Source organism: Aulonocara sp. 'chitande type north' Nkhata Bay, linkage group LG9, assembly GCF_057382095.1.
Source record: "Aulonocara sp. 'chitande type north' Nkhata Bay isolate Kocher_YH1m ecotype deep benthic linkage group LG9, A_spYH_male_GT1.1, whole genome shotgun sequence".
In the NCBI taxonomy this organism is placed as follows: Eukaryota; Metazoa; Chordata; class Actinopteri; order Cichliformes; family Cichlidae; genus Aulonocara; species Aulonocara sp. 'chitande type north' Nkhata Bay.
In genome coordinates this window covers 11,694,393-11,715,489 of record NC_141352.1, presented here as the reverse complement: position 1 = coordinate 11,715,489, position 21,097 = coordinate 11,694,393, and the positions used below count along the sequence as shown (strand labels likewise).

Here is a 21,097-nt window from a genome sequence, read left to right as displayed (position 1 = left end):
TAAAAGTACCAGCAGTCAGCGAAAAACAGTTCAGTAAAAAACTATACAACAGAACGATATTGTACGATAAGATACAAGTTACCCTAGAAGGGACTCAGTTACGTGTAAACTAATAAATAAAGTCACATAAAATGAGCTTAACAAGTTAAAATGTCATATAATAATAAATATAAAAAAATAAACATTTGTAATTTAGTAAGGAGCTCGGGGTAAATTTAAAAATAACAATTAAATTAAAATGGAATAAAAATGAGTAAAGGAAACAACAGAATAGCCCTCAACATTAAAAAAATCAATAAAAAACTAAAAGAAGATTGGAAATAAAATACAATAAAATTTAATAAAATATAATTTTAAAAAAATCATAATTTAAATGGTAAATGGTAAATGGCCTGTATTTATATAGCGCTTTACTAGTCCCTAAGGACCCCAAAGCGCTTTACATATCCAGTCATCCACCCATTCACACACACATTCACACACTGGTGATGGCAAGCTACATTGTAGCCACAGCCACCCTGGGGCGCACTGACAGAGGCGAAGAAGCTCCACATGTTAAGGTACATGTAAGAAAAATATTGAAATAATGTTTTTATAAAATAAAATAAAACGTAAGAATGTGAATATAAATCAATACATTAATAGCTGAAGAAAATAAAACAGCCACAATAAAAATGTTTTTTAACTGTATGATAATAATGTAAAAATTGAACATAAGCAATAAGAATTACTACTACAACGGTACTTTTACATTTATTAGAGGTGAATTTCGTCACTGTTGCTTCTTTACTGAAAGAAGCGCTTTGTCTCTGTAACAATGCCCTGTTCCAATAAAGTACTGAGGTTTTGAATATCCTGGTCTGCGCATGCGCACTTCTGATGAGTGATTCGACGCTGAGTAGCTAGCATCTCGTCAGATCTGTGCTTTCTCTGCATTCGCTCACTTCTCGTGAACAGTTATTGTTTAACAGCTGGTCATTTCTACCGAGCGGAACTACCGTGACCGAGGCGTGAAAGAATATGCCCAAAAATAAAGGTAAGGCTAGCGGGAAGCCATCCGTTAGCGACGAGTTTCAGTTGATTGTGTCGGAGCCCGCCGCGGACACACGCAGCTAAAACGTGACACCGACCGGCTGCTGCTAGTTAGCCCCGCGGAGCCTCGTTTACACGACCGTTAGCGTGGTATACGTGATGTTTACCCGCTCTGTTTGGTTCTATGCGGGGTAACTGTGAATTTAGGAGAAATCTAATAAAGTTCTCCTTTACGATTGAGCTAACCTGATTACTGGTGTAGTCCGCTGCTAACTATTACAGCTAACCAGCTAGCTTCTACCTAGTTACCCCACCTACCCCACCCGGGCCGGCCCGTAATATCCGCCTCCAATTTCCACCAATATGCAGCCCTTTAAAACACCAGAGTGTCTTTATACTGGGTTCTAAACTATTCTTCAGATGGTATTGTAGCGTTTGGACGATGTTACGACCCTTAACATAAAGGTTAGCTCCTGTTTCTGTCCGGTTCCCCTTTCAGAGAGAAGCTCACACAGGCGTTGAAATTAATGCCATCTCTGCTGTGTACCACGATAAAACGCCAGTTTGGATAACTGAAATTGAACCATTCACACGTACTTAAAACAAGGTGTCAGTGTTGTCTTGTTTAGCAGAAGTTTCTGGTGTTTCTAGTCATTTTTGTTCCGTTGCTAAACAAAAAGCTGCCTTAAGCTTGATTAAATTTAACTCCACTCAAGCCAACCTGATGAAATCTTAGTATTGGTGTTTTTCCATTTAATTGTTGGTTGATTGTTTATGGCGCCAAAATTATTTATATGTACATTTAAAAAAACAAAACAGTGAAATTGACACAAACCACTAATGTATTTCTGCTTGTTTCTGTTTACAGGTAAAGGAGGTAAAAATCGGCGACGTGGAAAGAACGAAAATGAGTCTGAGAAGAGGGAGCTGGTGTTCAAGGAGGATGGACAGGGTGAGTGTGGGTTCAGTTTATTCTGTTTGTGGGTTAGAAGAGTTGCCTTCACCTCCGAGCTAAGCAAGTATGCAAGTATTGCTTGCACAATATAATGCTGTTCACAGAAAGGAGCGCCTTACAGAAAATTGTCAGGTAAACAAAACACTGACAACATTATAGCACTGACGCATTTACGTGTTCAAAAAGGAGTAGGACGAAGTATAAACTTATTCATAAGGTCTAGGATTAAGTGTCACTGCATGTCCTTAACAAACAGTAATTTAGTGTGTTTGATGTGAGTGGGATGAAGAGTGAACTATTAAGGTTTTAAAGTATGTCTCAGTTAAAATACAGTGTTTCTTCTTATTATGGGAAAATAAAATTGAGTTACACAAAGGAGAGTGATGAGTAAAATACAAAATAAAATGTAATAAATGTAAAAAAAATAATTAAACCTTTTAAATGAATGAAACAAAGTGCTGTTTAAAAAGCTGCATATTATTGGATAAGTTGGGTCTGTAGAGTGAGCTCGTTAAATTCAATAAAACAGAATAAAAAGTGCCTCCCTAAAACAAATACGTCACATACTAAAAGTGTAGTGGTCAGTGTATGAAGAAGAAAAGTTATTTAAATAGTAATAATAAAAGTTTGTTCTAGTGTTAGTTTACTGTATCAGCTGTAAAACACAGTTACACAGAGCTATGTTTCACTATATTATGTCTCTCTCTCTTTTTCCTTTTTTTTTTTTTTTTTTTTTTTTAGCATCTGCAAATAAAAAAATGATCTCAATAACTTGAAATCAAAATGAAGACATGATATAAAAATTTTTAAATGCTTTGGCGAAACCTGAATATCATCTAAATGTTTAGAAAGTAACAGGATGAATACAAAAAGACAAAAATAAATTTAAGGAGGAAAAAAAATCCCAATTGTAAGTTGGGCACAGTTTTAAGAATTGTAAACGAGTGTCATAGCTCATTGTTCATGTTAGAACTACTTAAATCTCTAAGATTGAAATGTAATCTTTCAGTCTAATCTAATCAGTTTTATCCAAACAAAAAAATGCTTGAAGTTTTCAGTCCTGTGCTTGCATATGTGACAATTATTTGATGGTAAATCAAATATTTGCTTAAAAAATGTCTCGTTAAGCTGTGAGGATTTAAAATATCAGCTGTAGTTGATGAGCAGACAGTCAAAACACACCAGCTCCCCAGCCTGCAGGTGTCATTTAACTCATATCAATTTAATTTTGTTTGTATAGCACCAATTCACACCAACAGTTGCGTCAAGGCGCTTTAAGGTAAAGACCCCACAGCATTAGAAAGAAACCCCAACTTTTACATGACCTACTATAAACAAACATTTGGTGACAGTGGGAAGGAAAAACTCCCTTTTATCAGAAGGCAAGGATTTAAGAGCAGTGATGTTTAGAGCGCTGGATGACTGAGGGGTTTACCGGCTTTACTGGATCTTCAGCTTAGAAGTGTCAGGATCCAGCTGGAGCTGCTCAAAAATTCACTGCTCAAATCCGGATGTAACAACCTTCTGAGGAGCAGGTTTAAAAACAAATTAAAATTTAAAGTTAAACATTGCAATCACTGGATGATCTATCTTGTGTCATTATGCCATTCACAAATATTTATGGCTGGATCCACTCCCTACAGCCTCGGTGCATGTGTCACTGATCCTGCCAGACCTGGATCAGAGAATCAGGGACCTCCTGGACAGTCTGGTGCTATTTGGAAGCATGGGTACAGAACACTTCAGAGGTTCTGATGAAGGTGTGGGTCAGTTCTGCCTTCATCATTCAAGAACTGTTCTGTACCAGGAAGAACCCAAAGCACCAGGATAGGATTGCAGTCATTCTGGAGTGTGTTTCAGGCTTCAGACTCTCACGTCTGTCGCATGTGCTCAGTGTGAACAGTTTGTTCAGAAACATGCACAGGAGTGACCTGCAAAGCAGCACATACTGTTCCTGCTGTTATCTACAGCTTTGTCTAGCTCTGCTCCTGCTGGTGTCCACTCCAAATCTTGGCACTCTGCTGGGAGACTCTGCAAACTTTCCTGTAACCGCAGGCATGGAGATCCTGAAGGATCTGGACTGCACGGGCAACCATCAGTAGCCGGGACACTAACTAAAAGCAAAACTAGAGAAAAATCAGTCAGAAGAAAGGAAGAGCGAGCAGTCTGTGGGCACCACCTGCCATCCCTTTGTGGGGGTTGTCTTGTTGTCTCATCCAGTGCATCTGTCACTTTCATTTGCACCAAGGCAGCTGAAATAGATTCATAATGGTTTATTCCTCCTATTCTGAACAGTGTACGAGCCCTTTATTACAGGCGAGTATATCACGGGTTGATTTAAGCTTCCTTTGCTCTCTTGTGTCTCAGAATACGCTCAGGTGATTAAAATGTTGGGGAACGGACGTCTGGAGGCGATGTGCTTCGATGGAACCAAGCGGCTTTGCCACATCAGAGGAAAACTCCGGAAAAAGGTAGGAATGACCCGAGCACCTTCTGTCGCCTTCTCCCACCATCACACACAGAGGAAACTCTGTGGTGTGACGCCGCGTCAGCATTTTCTCAGGCAGCCGCCGTCAGCGTGTGTGCGGGTCACAAAGTGCAGCGTGACCCTGTGCCACTCATCCCTGCTTTGTTTTGTTTTCCTCCAGGTCTGGATTAACACGTCGGACATCATCCTGGTCGGGCTGAGGGATTATCAGGTGTGTTGGTGGCTCACACAGGCTTCAGATCAGACCACTAATACTGTTGTCAGTCACTGAGAGGGCACCGTGAAGCTTTAACAGCCTGAATTACTTTTCCTAAACTTATTTGTGTTTTATCAGTAGAGATGTTGATGTTTATGATGGCCACAAATAACAGAAAACTGCTCACAGTTGTGTTTACATGGAGAGTCCTACCTACGGGGCTCTGTAGGGGGGCTTAGTTAAAAAATCTTAAGTTACTGTGATCAGTAACACAAACTTCAACCCCAACTTCTGTTCCAGGACAACAAAGCTGACGTCATCCTTAAGTACAACGCAGACGAGGCTCGCAGTTTGAAAGCGTACGGAGAGCTGCCAGAGCACGGTGAGTTACGCTGCACGTGTCACATTAACGAGGCGGTTTTTTAAAAACTTGCTGTGTTAATGTTACTGCAGCTGGTTGTCTGGTGTCTGTTTTACTTCCATGAACTTCCACAAACATTATTGTGTCAGACCTGTAGGTGAAGTAGGATTCTGTTTTCCTGCAAATCCAAGGTGGAAAATAGTTGCAGGTTTTGATCAGCAGAGGGCCTCATTGCACATCACAAACATACTGAATTTTGGGACTGAGCAAAGTAGCAGCACCGTGGTGATGACCCAACCAACTGCAGGAAAACAATAGAGGAAGCATTAGGGCTACCCGGTTAGCCATGCATGAACTTTCAAAATAAAAGTTCAAGGTTTCTCCACTAATAAATCACGTGCAAGGTGGAGAAGTGGTGACAGTCTCATTTCCAAACTGCTCCCTGATGGTGATCATTCAGAGCATCTATAACTGCACAGTCCGACCCTGTGGCGTGATTAGATTCACTCTGGGGTCGGCGTGAGTACTCGTGAGATGTTTCTGATGCATTTTCTGTTTCATCTGCAGCCAAAATCAACGAGACAGACACATTTGGACCTGGAGACGACGATGAGATTCAGTTCGATGACATTGCAGATGACGATGAGGACATTGATGATGTAAGTTGGCGTAATTGAACAATATTTTTTTTTATATATTCTAAGTACCTGAATTTAATTCTTCACAGGAGTGAATTATAATCCCAAAAGTAGTCTTGAAGCCAGTACAACACCTTGAATTAAACATAAAGAACTAGCAGCATAATTTTACTTTCTTCTTTTAGTTCTAAATCTCCATCAGTGACCTTATTTTCTGAGACACAGTGGAGCTTTGCTTGCTCTTAAACAAGTTTGGTCTTGGAGCTTGTGTCATCAAAAAAGTTGTGGTGGACACATTTTATTGCATTTTATAGACAAAAAGCTTATAAATCATAATTGGTCGTATTTAAGTTCATTTCTGATTTAAAACAATAAAAAAAAAAAAGAGGAGATGTGAGGATGGTTCTGACGAGACAGTTTAGCTGAGCGAGCCTGGGCGTAAACTTGTTTTTAAGTGACTTTGGAGTCTTGCACCTTCTAACAGCCTTATATTGGCTTTTTTTCACATGTGTTTTAGATTAATGCATTTGAGAGATTTTCTAGATATTTGATGATCCTCACCATCTTTGGTTGCACTTTAACCCCCAACATGATATAAACTGTAGAAGTAGTTTGTTTGGTCCAAATATGGTGGATAACTAAACTGCAGATTGTGCAGAACAAACTCAAATGTTTCCTCTTCCTCTTTGCAGATCTAAAATCCTGCCACTGGAGGGAGAAGGTGGGATTTTGTTAGAGATGCTCCGATTGGGATCTTTCGAGCCGAACACAGCGCACCGAAAATAATTATTTTTATTAAGATCAGCCTATGCCAGTCCAATACAGTTTATTAATATACAGTATGTTTAATCCAGCTTGTTTATCATCAGTAGACATCTTTGTTGTTTGGAGAACTTTAAGTGCATTTCACACGGGGGAGATCACCATCAGTACTTTGATTTATTAGACAAGACGCTGCTTTAGAGACTGTCTCAGTTATCAGACGGAGACCACTGAGGAGGATGATTATGAAGATGATGATGACGCCGACAGTTTGCTTTCCCCACCTTTGTGGAGAATCTGAGCTGATCGACTGCATCATACGTGTAAGGTGAACATCTGGAGCATTTCTAGATTTTTACCCTTTGCTTCCAGCTGCAACAGAAAAAGGCAAATCTGCCATCTCAGTTTTGATTATTTGTTTCCTCCTTAATTTTACACACAGCTGCGCAGAAAACACACTCATTGTCTCATGACTGCAAAATATCTCACACCTAGTGCATGTCATCTTTTAAAAATGTATTTATATTCATTTCACACTGTGGAATTTACAAACGAGTACAGAATCTCTGGATTCGCCAATAAAAACATTAACTAGTTTGTGTTTTTCCTCCTTGATCGTTTATCGTTGTTTGTTGATTGCAGAAAGAATGCGTTGACCTCCACGGTGGCTTTTTGCTCCCTTTCCTTTACGCCCTGCCTGCTCACATAAGCTCGTATTTTTAGTTTAAACCCAGGCTGAATGAAGGCAATCCTGCTCCCCTAAAATCAAAAGAAGACTCAGATGTATTCTTCTGTTTACTTCCCTCATTTGTCTTTCTGTTGTTGTTTCTTTGTCCTCTCTTTGAACTCTTTGCTGCTCGCAATTCCGGTCACTAGACCAGCGGTTCCCAAACGTTCCCCTTGCAGACATCCCCACCAGTTAAACCAGTAAAACCTCACAGCACAGCCATTTATCATCGCATAGAACCTCTAGAAAAATCAGTGATTTATATCTGCAGCATATTATATCTATTTCCCCTCCTCGCAGTCCCCGAGGAGGCCCAGCACCTCAGTTTGGGAACCACTGCTCTAGCCGACGTGGGGCCTGTTGCTGTTGTAACTGAATTAATAAAAAATTAAAATGTACTATGATGTTTGAAGGCTGGGTTTCCAATAAAGATCTTAACTCCACTGACCTGGCATCGTGGTTTTTGGGCGCCTAACGCACTTCCTGTGCCGGTCTGATGGTGGCAGCAGGACAGATAAACTGACCTTGTCCTCTTGGGCACTTTAAGCTGAGAACATTCAGGGTTGCAGGGAACAAAAGCTGGTATTTTTGTCCTTACAGTGTGGAGAGGCTGTGCAGGAAGTGACGACCTGCTGTGGTGAATCCTTCAGCCTCAGGCTCACAGTGTGCCTGCTCTTTGTCTCCAAATGGTTTTATTTAAAGTTGACCAGTCCTTCTGTCCCTTATTTAAGTTCTTATTTCATATTATTTCTACTCTTAAATGTTTACGTTGGGGAGAACAAAGACCAAGGAAAGAAGCTCAGTAATGCAGGCTTTTTCTGGCACAGCGCTTGCAAAAACAATACCTAATTAGATCAGAACCTTTGGTATCTGTTTATACTGCATTTATACTCTGTGTGTTTGTGTCTTATGTCCTGCAGGTTTTTCATAAAGGTCCATTTTACCACATTATTGGGTTTATGTAATATGATATAATTTGAATGCACACCGAAGCGGATTTTGACCGTTTTTAAGACATCGGCTGGTTTAGTTCGTTGGATTTCTGCAATTATCACACAAAAACATCTGTATCTGAGAGGCTGTGGTCCACACGTTAATTTTTTCTTTGTGATTTATTTAAAAACCTCATTGTTGTTATTTATAGCGCTGCCATCTGAGGCGACTCAGTAAGCGTGTGTGTGTTTTGATCTGAAAACAGCAGCACTGACCCACATTTACAGCAGCCATCCTCACGGTTTGCTATTATCTATGACGTAACTGCATCGCTGGGGCCGGCACGTGCGGCCTGTCACGAGCCAATTTCAGCTAGTTTTACTGCCACGTGAGGAAGAGTGTGTCCTTTTGTGACGACAAACGGATTTAATCTGAAAAGTTACAAAAATGAAAGTAAGTGACATAAACATGTTGTAAAGCTGCTTTACAGTGATTTATTCTTCCGCCAAGCTGCTTTTATAGTTCTGGGCAAGCGACAGGCGCTACCTGGTTGCTAAGCGACGCATAACAGCGCGAGTGGGCGCATTAATATGTAAATTAGCCAAATGTAAAGCGGTCACAGGTTCGTGTTTCCGTTATAAACCAAAAAGCTGGAAAATGTAATATTATTTTTTTACTACACGTTAGATACTTTTATAATATCACAAAGAGCAATGTTTAATCTTTTTCTTTCATTCCAATGTTTTTATTTTTATTTTATGAAGTAGTCCCGACGTTTCGTTGAAGCTACCCTTGTATTTGAAGCTTTAAATATGGCTACATTGGCGGTATCGGTTCTGGTTTATCTGAGAGAAGTATATACGAGGACTGACATGAAGATTACGTTTTATAGCATCGAATAGAAATCCACTCTTGCTCCCCTCCCCTCCCTGTGCCTCCATACTCCTAGCATCCTCCTAGACTTCTCCTGAGTCACTGTGTCGGACCGGCGCTCTCCTGTGTGGGGTACCGCGGGTTTAACGTCTTTCTGGCTCTTGTCACGTCCCTCTACTGGAAAACACTCGATGACCCAGGTGGCTCCAGGTCCAGCTGACATGACAGGTGAGAAAAATATATGCTCCTATTTATGAATCTTATATTAAATGTGTATTATTGGCTGGGTAATCTTCCTACGCTCAGAAACGCCCATGGACAAACATTAACCCACAACCATTAACCTGGATAGGACTGATTCACGCTGCATTTTCATTTAAAGACCTTTAAAGAGTCATGCGTTACATCCGCATATACTGAAGAATTACTTTAGATATGTGCATCTGGAAATAAATTTTCCATGTGTAATGTTTCTTATGTTTAGGCATGGTTTTGCATGTTGCGTTGTACAAATATGTTGTTGCATTTCATATATAGAGGTCTACGTGAGTGATACACATCAAATGACGTCTTGGGAAGTATATTTTATGATAGGCCAGCATAAATATTCTAACTGATTATGTTTGCTATCCTACATTATATTGATTCCACCCATCCCTCTTTATGGGCTGTCAGCTCTTTAACCATCCACAGTCCTCGATCATCCTCTTAAACAAACAGCAGATTTCTGCATGTGATGTAATGTACACTGGAGACAGAGTGTGGGAGAGGGGACTTTTGGCTCATGTTTGCATGTATTTGCATATCTAATGCCTGTATGTTAAGACCACTGTTTGTTTGTTTTAAAAAAAAACCATTGAATGCACAGAGCACGGTGGATAGTTGCCCTTTGGCTGCTTTCAGGCTGTCAGTTTGACAGATTAAGAGGGAAAAAAAGGAGCAGGAAGAAGGCCAGAGGTTACACTCAGGGGTCTTGCTCTGACATCTGACCCCCAGAGGCGAAGCAGTGACTGACAGAAAATGTATTGCATCTGGACGCCCTGTGACTGATAGCTTTCTTAATCCCTGCTCTTCCATATTGACAGAGTGGTCACGTTTGCCGCTCTGGCTTTACATTTTTAGCTTTATTTTGCTTCTCGGCCAAGTGTGAATCATGTCTGACTCTTCTCTCCCAAAACACAGCGCTGGTCCCTCCTCCTGCGCCAACACTGCTCGCCAACAGGCACGCATCTCCTTCTCGATCACCATCCAATCACAGGAGCCCTCCAGGTAAATGTGTAATCTCATCATAGCCTTTTACATACTCCCAGTATTTTAATAAAGAAGAAGGTGACAGTTCTATTTATAGAGCGCCACTTCAAAACAACAGTCATCTCCAGGGGCTTTATTTAGTGAGCTGAAAACAAACTGCACAATCACAGCATCCCCTATGAGCAGCACTTGGTGACTGCAGGAAGGAAGAACTCTGTTTTGATAAAAATCAAGCACAGGAAGTGAATGACTTTGCAAAACAAAAACCTGCAAGAGAGATTAAACAAAAGTTAATGACACAGTCATATTCGTGGAAGCTTGTTTCTGCCCCTGGAATAAAACAAAAAGGTTCTTTTGCCCCTCAGAAGTCAAAATTTTGGGTTATTATTTCAGGATTTCTGCTTACTAACAAAAACTTCTAAGAAGATAACTCAACTTGGGAAAATAACCTGAAGATAAGAGTTACTGAGTGAAATTTTTAAGATAGCAACCTGAAATTTTGACAACAAGCTTCTGTACACTTATTTATTTAATATGTGTTTGTTGAAGGACATATCCTGGTCAAAAAATGACTGATGATTCTTCATAATCTTATTGGAAGTCTAAGGAAATGCCATCCAGAGTCAGCGTCCGGTTAGACACTGAAACATAGATAGATGCAAACTAACGTTAGTATTATTTTTGAGTCATTCCCGTGTTTGTCTTAACTGTTTTTCAGATTGTGTTTTTGTGTGGTTAAAATTCCAAACAAAGTGAATGTGATTACATGTAGGGGTGGAGCTAAAGCAACATGATAAAACATGAAAGATATCAAACATATGTAGAACCTGCAGGCGGCCAAACTAATCACTTAATTTTTCCTTTTACAGGCTCCCAGCTGCATTTAGCAAAAGAGCAAAGCAACGACGGAGAGAAAATTCGAGGTATGAGCGATTGTCCAGCTGGTGTAGCTGAGTGTGGTCTGTCTGCTTCATCTGTCACTGGCAAACGCACACAGATTGTTGGAGGCTTTCCTGTGATACGCAGTGTGCTGTATAGTGGATCAAGAAGTGCATTATTTCCCTTAAAATGTTGTGGAGGAAACAGTAGAAGTTGAGTTTCTAAATAAGTAAATAACGAATACCCCGGTGTGTGCGCAGAGCTGTCGGAGGAGCTGCAGGATAAAGAGCGTCGCGTTCAACAGCAACTGGAACGCTGCGCAGAGGAGAGAGGGAGGAAGATGGAGGAGCAGAGGAGGAAGGAGCAGCAGCGCAAGGTGGCGGCCGTGGAGAAGAGACGAAAACAGCAAGAGGCGGAAAAGGTCAGAGGTCACAACACACTAATGCGTCGTTCCATTTAACTGGGAAGCCCGATGTTAGAACGATGTCATCCCAAGATAAGCGAGTTCCAGTGGTAAAGTCAAAAAAACTGGATTTGCTTTGCTCTTTAGAAAGGTAGAATTCACTAGCTAAACAGCGTGAGGTTTGGTTTTTGTGCTTAAAATCAAAGCTTCTGCACGTTCCTGCACAGGGTCTGGTCTGTTCTCCACATTTGGCTTTTTAAGCCACTTACAAATAAAGCTTTCTACCACTGTCTTCATTGTTAGGTGGGGGCTGGTGACCTGCTCTGACTTTAAAATTCAGACTAGGAATTCAAAAAATTCTGTCTTTGAATTTCAAATGGAACGGACCATAACTGTGCTTTCAGATAACATGAGAAGAGTAGAGACCCACCAAGGCTCTGAAGCATATGTGGCTTCAGATAGGGTTTAACTAATGACAGGGTTATTGGGAAAGAAAGATGAGCTTCGCTAGCTCTCTGCTGCTTTGGGTTTCAGGTCATTTGTTTGCATTGCAGACTGTCAAGGAAAAATACAGTTAACATAAGAGGCGAGTCAATTCATGGGCGAATAGTGTGGTTGGGAGAAAAATCTGACTTTGTGCAGTCTTTAAAAAACTGCTAACACAGCTAAACTGCAAACAGTACTAGTGAGCTAAAGGGGATACGCACAGCTAATTCATTCAAACCCCTTGGGGCTGGTCTGGTACCTGGTTGCCAACTAACAACCAGGTTAGCTAAAAACTGCTGTAACGTGCTTGCTAGCATTTCATGGCTGTTTCTCAACATGCATACTTGTGAAACATACAAGTACAGCTCCAGTTAAAAGTCCACTGTGTTCCTGCTCCACCCATCAAGGATGCTTCACCTGCATGCATTTGGAACGGAAAACAAAAGTAGGGCCAAACTCTTACATTTTGAATATATTAATGTTTCTGTGACACAAAATAAACCTTTAAGATGTTTTTAGTCGAGAATGTAGTTGTGGTTAACCTCAAATATGTGATTTATCAAGCTATTGTCTATTTGTACAAAAGGTCTGGCGTTTTTGGAGATGTCCACCCCGCTAGTTTAACAACCAGCCTCTTGCCTCGCCAGCTAGCAGCAGTTTTAAAAATGATCTGTGGGAGCCGGGTGCTCTCGGCAGGTAACATGAGCTCCGACTGCCTGACTCCAGGCACATCCTTTTCCCTACTCGGTAGACATTAAATGCAGGGTATGATTCACTTAGGTCTTCTCTGTGGGGTGATCTTTGGTTTATTTCAGTGTTTTATTTATGCTTAAAATATATATATTTTTAATAATCTGTTTTGTAAAGAAATCTGTTATTATGCATATCATATGCACAGGCCAGTAAATGAAATTAAGGGTTAAAAATGTATTTGAGGGGAAATACTAACTGTGTCCTCCCACCTTGGAGGTTCAGACTCTCAAATGAACTTGCGAAGTATGAACTAGCAAGCAAAGCCCTCATACCTCAGTAGGAATGCTAGCTGGCTAGCTTGCCTAATTACTTCAATATGATGCTAAATTCTTTGTAGTGTCAGATAATTTTATCCATCGATAAATCTTCTAGAACAAACAAACATATATAACTAACATTTAATTTCTACAGTAATACCTATTATCATGAGGGTAGTTAGCCAGTTAGCTGTACCTTAGCCACACAGCGTGTATCTGATATTGGCAGCTTTAAGCTAGAAAAATACTCTTTTGTAAGTTTTTAAAAGGTCATTAGTATGAAATCATTAATTTAGACAGCATCGAGACAATAATGTAATCAATCATCAAGAAGGTCAGCACAATAAAACTGGATTATCATCCAGCCCAGGTCACACAGACTTTATGCTTCTCAGTGAAATAAAATCTGAGCTGTGCTCCCCTCAGACTGTCTCCTCCTTCATCTCCCCTCTTCAGAAACCTGATCACAGGATCAGAGAAAGCCTGGAAAGACAGGCTTTCTCTGTTTCCCACCACTGATCACTCTTTTCCCTTTTCTGTCTGTGAGCTCGCTGCTCTCCAACACTGAATTATTAACTGTGTCGATCCATAATCGAGTCAGTGTGTTTCCAGCTGTGTTGTCAGGCTGAACCAGAGCTTAGGAAAGTCCTGAGTAATTAATGCAGAAGCTCTAAAGACTTTCTGCCAGCAGACCAATTGTGTGCATTCAGCTGAAACATGAAAAGTTTAGCTGGCTGGTTGTCTGCAGACTTAAAGTTACTGGACATTATTGTTTTCCTGAGCAGGGCACCATCCCCAGGTTTGGGATTTTGAAATCCTCTCCTCACCTTATTGCCAGAAAAAATCAGCAACCAAAAACAAACCAGGACATGAGATATAATAAGATATAACAGAAAGCAGTCATCTGTGGTGTTATGTGTAGATGAGCGATGCATTAATATTCAGGTTCAGCTGAACTGTGATTGAAGTTCCAATATTTTGCGGCCACTGCGTGACCTGAAAGTCAAAATTAAAATTCTTACTTCTTGTATGAAGAGCTCTCTTCTGTGATTTTAGTCCGGCCACTCTGCGTTTCATGATTATCTTCTTGGGCATCTCCATTCTGCAGCACAGCTGATTTTTTACATCTTTCTCTGGAGGCCGTCTTCTGACCTCGTACGCTGAGCCCTCAGAGGCGTCTTCATTGAATTAAACTTACGCCAACATCAACTCATGTTTCAAACTGATTCGCCTGAAGTAGAGATCAGTAATGGACTGAAGATTGTTTAGTTCATTTCTTTCTAGTTCATGTCCTCTGTAATTATCACACTACATCATATTGTCACAATACTGGCCCTGTTTTTATATCCTCAGTTGGCTGTGGGCGCTTCCCTGTCCCACAGCTTATTCTACCACATTTTTAGCACATGTGGAGAAAAACACTCCTATAATACAAGAATGAACATTTCAAGTAAAATTATAGTTAGATTTTCATCAATTAACTGGGCTTGTTAGATTGTGTCTTTCCACCACCGACTCAAACCTCTCTAAACACACTGGACGTCATTCTCGCTCACTTTTTTAAAGATGTTCCACACAAGACTTTTTGAGGGCTGTAGTCAACTTTGGCTTTGCATGTTTGTCTTGTTTGTACAGAAGCATCTGATCTCATCAGGCCACACACTTTACTGGCCTGAGACCTGGTAGGTAGTGGGACCAGTGTCGCTACAAGGGAGGAATTCCAGTTCCTGTTAATCCCACTGTACAGAAATTGTCTGCACTTCAGCTGGGGGCGTTTGTAAGAATAAATACAGTGAATGGAGCTAAATGTGTCACATATACCGCATCACGCTGAAAAAGACAGCTCTCTTACAGTGAGGCTGACTTAGCCTGAAATCAAGCAGTGACATGTGGAGCACTTACAGAGTTGTTTCATTAAAATCAAAAATTGGAACTATTTATTGAGCAACTGTTATTAAAAACCGGATTAAATTTTCCAAAAGAAAAATGTTTACGCTGCAAAGTTTGCATTGTTTCTACAGCTCCACAGAGCCCCACTCATCCTGGCCTCTGTGTGGAAGAGGAGAGCTCTTCTTTGTTAGAAGTTCTCAGTCGAAGCAATTTTTCTTTGTGCTGCTTAATAAAAGCTGGCAAACGGCTCAGAGGCACATTACTGCCACCTTCTAGCAGTAGTAGCACATTACAGCTTAGCAGGCGCTGGTAACAACAAGGGAAAAGTATATATTAAAAAATGATCCATAAGCCATTCAGCATTTCTGCGATCTCTTATATGACCATTCCTACTACACTGCAGACAAAGGCAGTAATTGTCTCCTTTACTGGACTATTTCTTTAGATCATAATCCTGTGAAATGACTCAGATTCACAGACGGATGTGCAGCAGATATGATGATGTAGCTGTGGTGTGGGATCCTGCTGAGCTGCTGAGACGAGCTCTTTCTGTTTTTACTTCTTCTTCAGAAGCAGTGAAACACCTCATCTCACTCTGCGTGAGTCATGAGTGGGCATCACTCTGCCTAAAACCACTGACTCATGTTATTACACTGCTGAATTAATGATCGGCTGTTTCGTATCGAGAGCATACATTTCTGGTGGTTGTTTGGAAAGCTAACCAGCACACAAAGGGTTAACAGGTGGTGCACAGAGAGGAGAGAGAAGAAGAGGAGGAGGAGGGGGATTATTATCTCTATTGATGTGGAGGCTCTCTTTGACTGCTAACAGCCTCCACCTCCTCCTCCACCTCGTGTCTTCCGCCTCATATGCATAACTTAATGATATAATGATCAGCTGGGCTCACGGGACGATGACATCACCTCCAGCGTATCGTGTGTCGTTTACTGGAACAGACAGTCGATGCTGTGACAAGCACATATTTCACCTTTGAACCGGAGAGCAAAGCTGCAGGATCGAAGTGCTTCACGTGACGAGAGAGTTAATACAGGATCCAAACTAAAACAAAGCAAAGTACTTAAAACGAAATAGCTTGTAGTCACAGTGCGGGATGCATTTTTTAAATTTATATTGATTGTACCAGGAAGGAGAGACCTCACCAGGACCCATAAACCACATTTAAAAAGGTTTTTGATCATCGTTTAGCACTGATAGATGAAAAACAATGAATCCATTATAAAAATATAACAGTAATCCTTTGCAGCTCCATAAATCCATTAGCTAACTAATCATTTGTCAGTATTTAAAGCAGATAAGTTCCTCCATGTTCTGTGGTGCAGTGTGCAACTGAGCTTTGGTTCCACGAGGCTCGTGTTAGAGGCTACTGCGGGCCTTTCTGAACCAGTCAATAAATAGTTTTGTCTATGAAACAAAAATAAAAACTGCTTTCAATGGCTCCTTTATTCACAAGGAGTCACAACAGCGGGTAGCCTCGTATGTTCGATTTGGCTGAGGTTTCACGCCCTTCCTGACACAAACCCCACAGGGATTTGTCTCCTCCCAGGATCGAACCGGGGCTCTTGTGCTTTTTAGGTGAATCTATAAACCAGGAATAAAACGAGGAGAAGATACCAGTCAGAATCACCTGGAGTTTAAAATGTTTCCTATCCCAAAAGAAGTTTTAAAGTCTCTCACCTTTTAGAAGCAATAACGTTTTAATGAGTAGTCATCGGAATAGTTGTTTTTTTATCGTCTGTTGATGAATTTCAGTTATTCCAGCTCTGCATTGGAGTTTAGTGGTTTTAAAACTAGAGATAATAGAATCCTTAAAAAAGGATTTTAAATCCTTTTTTTTGCAGACTTATTATTTTAGTGTTTGTCTCTGCAGTTAACTCTTTATAACGCCTCAGATTTATTAATTGGCCTTGTACAAATCAAATTTAATGTGTGTGTGTACATTGAGGTTTCTCATGTGATGTCATGTGCACGCTGCTCGGGAGTTTTCCACCATGTTAGATGTGTGTGTTGTCACGGCTGACCTCCATCATTTGATCATGCCTCCCCGTTTGAGTATGTCGCCGGGACCTGCTTCACTCTGTGTGGTGTGAAGCAGCACCTCCCAGAAACCAAAGCAGAGGAGGGTAATATGGTCAAACCTTCTGTTTATGAGAGGCAGCCAACAATCCCAAAAAGCTGATTCTGTTCATGTGGACGTAGCGTTTTCATAGTGGGAGCAGCTAAAGTGGATCGTTTCAGACAGAGGATAAACTGAGGAGCTGCACAAAGGCTCAGTATAACATAAAACCAGATTATTTTGAACTGAGAATCATGCAAAGCTACTCTAATAAAGCCCAAGAATAAAATATGCAGAATGGATTTAATATTAGTCTGAGGTTATTTTGGAGATAAAAACTGAACCTGGTTCATTTTTGTCTAAATACTATTACTTTGAGTAGTGTTATTAATTACTGACCGTGTCTTGTTGACAGCTCACCTGCAGCACTCGACTCTTTGTTTTATTTGTCTCATGAACGGTTTGTGTTGAATCCTTTCATCTCATCAGACAGGCTCACTTCACATTCAGCACTGCAGAGGTAAACGAGTCCGTTATGACTAACTCTGCCACGTTTGCCTTGTAAATCATCTCAATCAGCTCTGCCGCTGATAAATAAAGCAAATTGCACTCTAGTAAAAGTACTCATCAGGAGTCAGTTATGAGGGGACCTGCAGGCTGCTCATCCATCCCAGCCCTCCTCTCTATCTTTGATCTTCCACTCTCTTTCCACATCTTCACTCCCTCCCTCACCTTCATCACATTCTGCTGTCTCCCTTTAAATCCTGACTCCCCCTCCCCCGCAGCCTCTCCCTCCTCCTGCAGTTATGTGCGTGACTGTGCATACACCTTCACCCCACCCCCATAGTGCTGAGGTGGGGCATTTCCACCCATTCCATATACAGACAGTACACTGAAGCAGTGTTTCAGCTCTGTGCTGGGCAGTTACTCTGCATGGGCCACCTTAATGGTCGATGATTGGAAATCCAGTATGACCAGAAAGCTGAGCCACATAAAAAGCAGACGGCTCACTTTTTACCCTCTGCAACAAACACAGAAACAGCTCAGTGTACAAACAGGTATAATATGAATAAACAAATAAAAAATACACATAAAAATAAATGCAGGGATGATAATATTTACCTCGTAAGGCAATGAGAACATCACTAAATGGAAAATGCTTCTCTTCTGGTCTTACATTTTTACATAAATATAAATAGTTTCAAATAAAAGTCTGTTTTCTAAAGAAGGACAATCGGACAACCCAACAAATTTGCAAACATTTAACATTTATTTATTTTTAACAAATAAACAGTTTAAATATGAAAAACAGCAAATATCAAAATAAAACAAAGGGGCCTTTACAAATATACCTGAACCTGAAATATTCTTTAATCTTAAAAGGCTTCAATTTACTGCTTTAATATATCTGAATATAATAACAGCTCATTTTAGATTCACAAATGTGTCTGATTTCTTTAAGGTGCCTGGCGCCTTTATTTGGCATCCTATGACATGTTTATATTCATCAAATATGAATGTCAAAATAGAAATAAGTGTCCGTCACTTAATGACATTAGGAAACCCGACAAAGTCATGAATCTAAAAATGAACCCTAATTAAGTGTTTCTAATACACCAGTGAGGACTTTAATTTTGGTTCCATGAATTTATTCCCTGGATTTTACTTTTCAGGTAATTGACTCCTTATTTTGCCCCTTAAAACATTTAGATTTATATAAATGTGTTTTATATATATTTGAATTCTGCCTTTCTGAGGTCTCACGTGTGCTTCGACGTGGGATCTATGCTTTTCTGACTTATTTCCTGGTGTTGTGTTATTGAGGTTTGTAGGGCTGTTTGTAATGCAGAGCTTTAGTTGTTCTGGTTTTTGTTTAGTTTTATATTGAGTTTTTGCGCCAGGCAACTATTTTGTTATTTCTTTTTGTGGCCGTAGTTTTGTGTCTCTAGTGTTAGCGGTCTTTTGTTTATTTCCTGTTTTACTTTGAAGGTTGGCTTTCTTGGATGTCTTCCATTGGTATTACTTCCTCCTTCATTATTGTCCGTTCGCCCTGATTACCTTTACCTGTGCGTATTAACTGCACCTGCTTGTCTGCACATAAAGCCCTTTGCCCAGCTCTGTCTTGTGCTCTTTGACTTTTCTAGTGAACCTGTCAGCTTAAATAAACGCTGCACTTTGCTCGACCTCTGAACTGACCTTCAACGCTCTTATATTGAACATCTCAAAATAATTGTAAATATATCTCTTTTTCAAATGACAGAGCCAACAAACTTTGTCTTTTTTTGTGGCTGGGATGCCGGCTAACAAAGAGCGAGAAGTGCCGATAAAATAAGAACCAGCCTCGAGCTGTTGTCGAGTGAGGTGAACTTTGGAAATGTCAACATGTCACGTTTGCATGCAGCGCAGAGTAGTTTGGATTTGTCCCGTGCATCTCAGATCTGGGCGTTGCAGATGCTGACGGGGTGTTTTTATTTTAACTGTGTGGTTTATTTAAAAAATCTGCTGTTGGTGTGTTTTTATAATGCAAGAATCCAAATTTTATGAAGTCTTTTCTTGGCTGAACGTCCACCTGAATGGTTGGATTTTTGAGGCGTCACTTGAGGCCACAAGGTGTTTTAGGGAGAAATATTTTCACATTCGCATTTGTATGTATTTTGCATGTGAAATACTCTGCATGTGCATACAGTGCATCTACAGCTGTAAGCACAATAGGGCAATCAGACATTCACTAAGTAATAATGATGCTCTGGAACAAAGGAGCGAGGTCCTCTATAGTAACAACAGCAGAGGGCAGGAGGTTTGCATCCAGGGTCTTTGTCTGTTTTCCCAGTAGCTCTTGCTCAAGGATAATGTTGTAAAACAGAATTAGGTTGCATGTAACAATTTATAGTATTTTATTTTTGATGTGTCAATGTGTGATAAGTTAAAATTGTGCTGAATGGGCTCTCACTCTGTGATCTGGAGCAAAATCCTTCCCACAGATAATAGAACAAGGACCTCACCGTGACTCCAGCATGAAGACATTAAGAATGTCAATCATTAGGAATAACAGCTGTCTCGCCATAACATTCCTTTAATATTCAACAGAAATGTCTCTGAGTTCATACAGGCCCAAATCCATGAAAGATTTTTATTGTTTTCCTCAAACTGTGAGCATGATGTAAGATTAATAATTGTACCCAGTCATGGTTTACTAATCTGTGTCTGCCAGTCACTCCCCAGTGCCGAGTGTGTGTTTTTATTTTCTAGGAATGGTTATTGTCACACTGCAGCATGCATGCAGTCCAGAGGCAAAGGTAGAGGAAGGCAAAAGGATAAAAGAAATGCAACCAGTATCAATCTCCGATCCACCCACCATCTGTGTGTGTGTGCAGGCATGGTCCCCTGTGTAAACGTGTGTTCATGCATGTGTATGCATGTGGTGGGGGGTGGTGACGGGCTGCATTTTGCTTCCTCCCGTCTGACTAAAGTGCTTCAGAAACAGACTCAGTCATTAGAGAGGGAGTGGGTGATCGACATAGAGAGAGAGAGGGAGAGAGGAAGAGAGAGAAGGAGGAGTGAATTGAACTGCGAGGTGGGGGAGAGGGAGAGAGGGAGCGGCAGACGGAGGAGAGAGAGCGAACAGAGCTGCTGTATCACTGAGTGGCAGACGGGCGAGCGAGGGCTGGTGACCACCAGCAGACAGCAAACAGACGAGCGCGAAGAGGGGCGAGGCCGCTGCCGCTGCTGCTGCATGCGGTAACCATGGCGCAGCCATCTCCGAGTGCATCGCCCGGCATCCGTCGCCGTAGCGATGGCTCGGTAAGAGAATCTCTCTTCTTCCCTGTTTCTGAACGTAACGAGCAGGAGAGGCTGGAGGCCATGGTACGCCGAAGAGCCGGGGGCCCTGAAAGACGAGGAGGAGGAGGTGGAGGTGGAGGAGAAGCCCGGGAGCACCTGGATAACAGGCCTAAACGGTGGACATGGGGAGGACCGCCTGATGGAGTGGAGGGTGAGTACCAACAGAAATGATGATGATGTCATTGGAGGGTGGGTTTGATTTCTAGAACTCGGGGGGGTTGGTAGTGATGGAGAAGTGGAGAGATGTTTCAGGAGGAGGAGGTCTGGAGGTCAGGAGGAGACGGGGGGGTAGCTGTGGG

At 41.1% G+C, this 21,097-nt stretch overlaps 2 protein-coding genes across 9 annotated transcripts in view; both read left to right on the top strand.

The window, feature by feature from the left end:
* The first annotated feature begins 866 nt into the window (after window positions 1–866).
* On the top strand, window positions 867–7,602 carry eif1axb (eukaryotic translation initiation factor 1A X-linked b). Its single transcript, XM_086305889.1, has 7 exons — window positions 867–1,036; window positions 1,901–1,984; window positions 4,355–4,458; window positions 4,636–4,686; window positions 4,972–5,053; window positions 5,600–5,691; window positions 6,363–7,602. Exons 1-7 carry the CDS (start codon window positions 1,021–1,023, stop codon window positions 6,366–6,368), a joined length of 435 nt encoding a protein of 144 aa, XP_086162015.1. The 5' UTR covers window positions 867–1,020; the 3' UTR covers window positions 6,369–7,602.
* An 806-nt stretch (window positions 7,603–8,408) lies between these two features.
* The window catches only part of map7d2b (MAP7 domain containing 2b), a 32,477-nt gene continuing 19,788 nt past the window's right edge, over window positions 8,409–21,097 (top strand). For 5 of the 8 annotated variants that reach the window (XM_086305801.1, XM_086305800.1, XM_086305799.1 and 2 more), the window contains exons 1-5: window positions 8,694–9,193; window positions 10,148–10,234; window positions 11,086–11,139; window positions 11,356–11,516; window positions 20,805–20,949. In XM_086305801.1, the coding sequence (XP_086161927.1) occupies window positions 9,157–9,193; window positions 10,148–10,234; window positions 11,086–11,139; window positions 11,356–11,516; window positions 20,805–20,949 (484 nt within the window). In that variant the 5' untranslated portion in view covers window positions 8,694–9,156. Of the gene's footprint in view, window positions 8,546–8,693; window positions 9,194–10,147; window positions 10,235–11,085; window positions 11,140–11,355; window positions 11,517–12,753; window positions 20,697–20,804; window positions 20,950–21,097 lie in introns of those variants that run through there. The other 3 variants (XM_086305795.1, XM_086305796.1, XM_086305802.1) reach the window with 3 other exon arrangements.

What these genes read in the sequence shown, in the direction of transcription:
- eif1axb (XM_086305889.1), top strand. An exon ending in GTTCAAGGAGGATGGACAGG is followed by an intron (nt 1,985 to 4,354) that starts GTGAGTGTGGGT and finishes CTTGTGTCTCAG; the next exon opens with AATACGCTCAGGTGATTAAA. An exon ending in CGGAGAGCTGCCAGAGCACG is followed by an intron (nt 5,054 to 5,599) that starts GTGAGTTACGCT and finishes TTTCATCTGCAG; the next exon opens with CCAAAATCAACGAGACAGAC.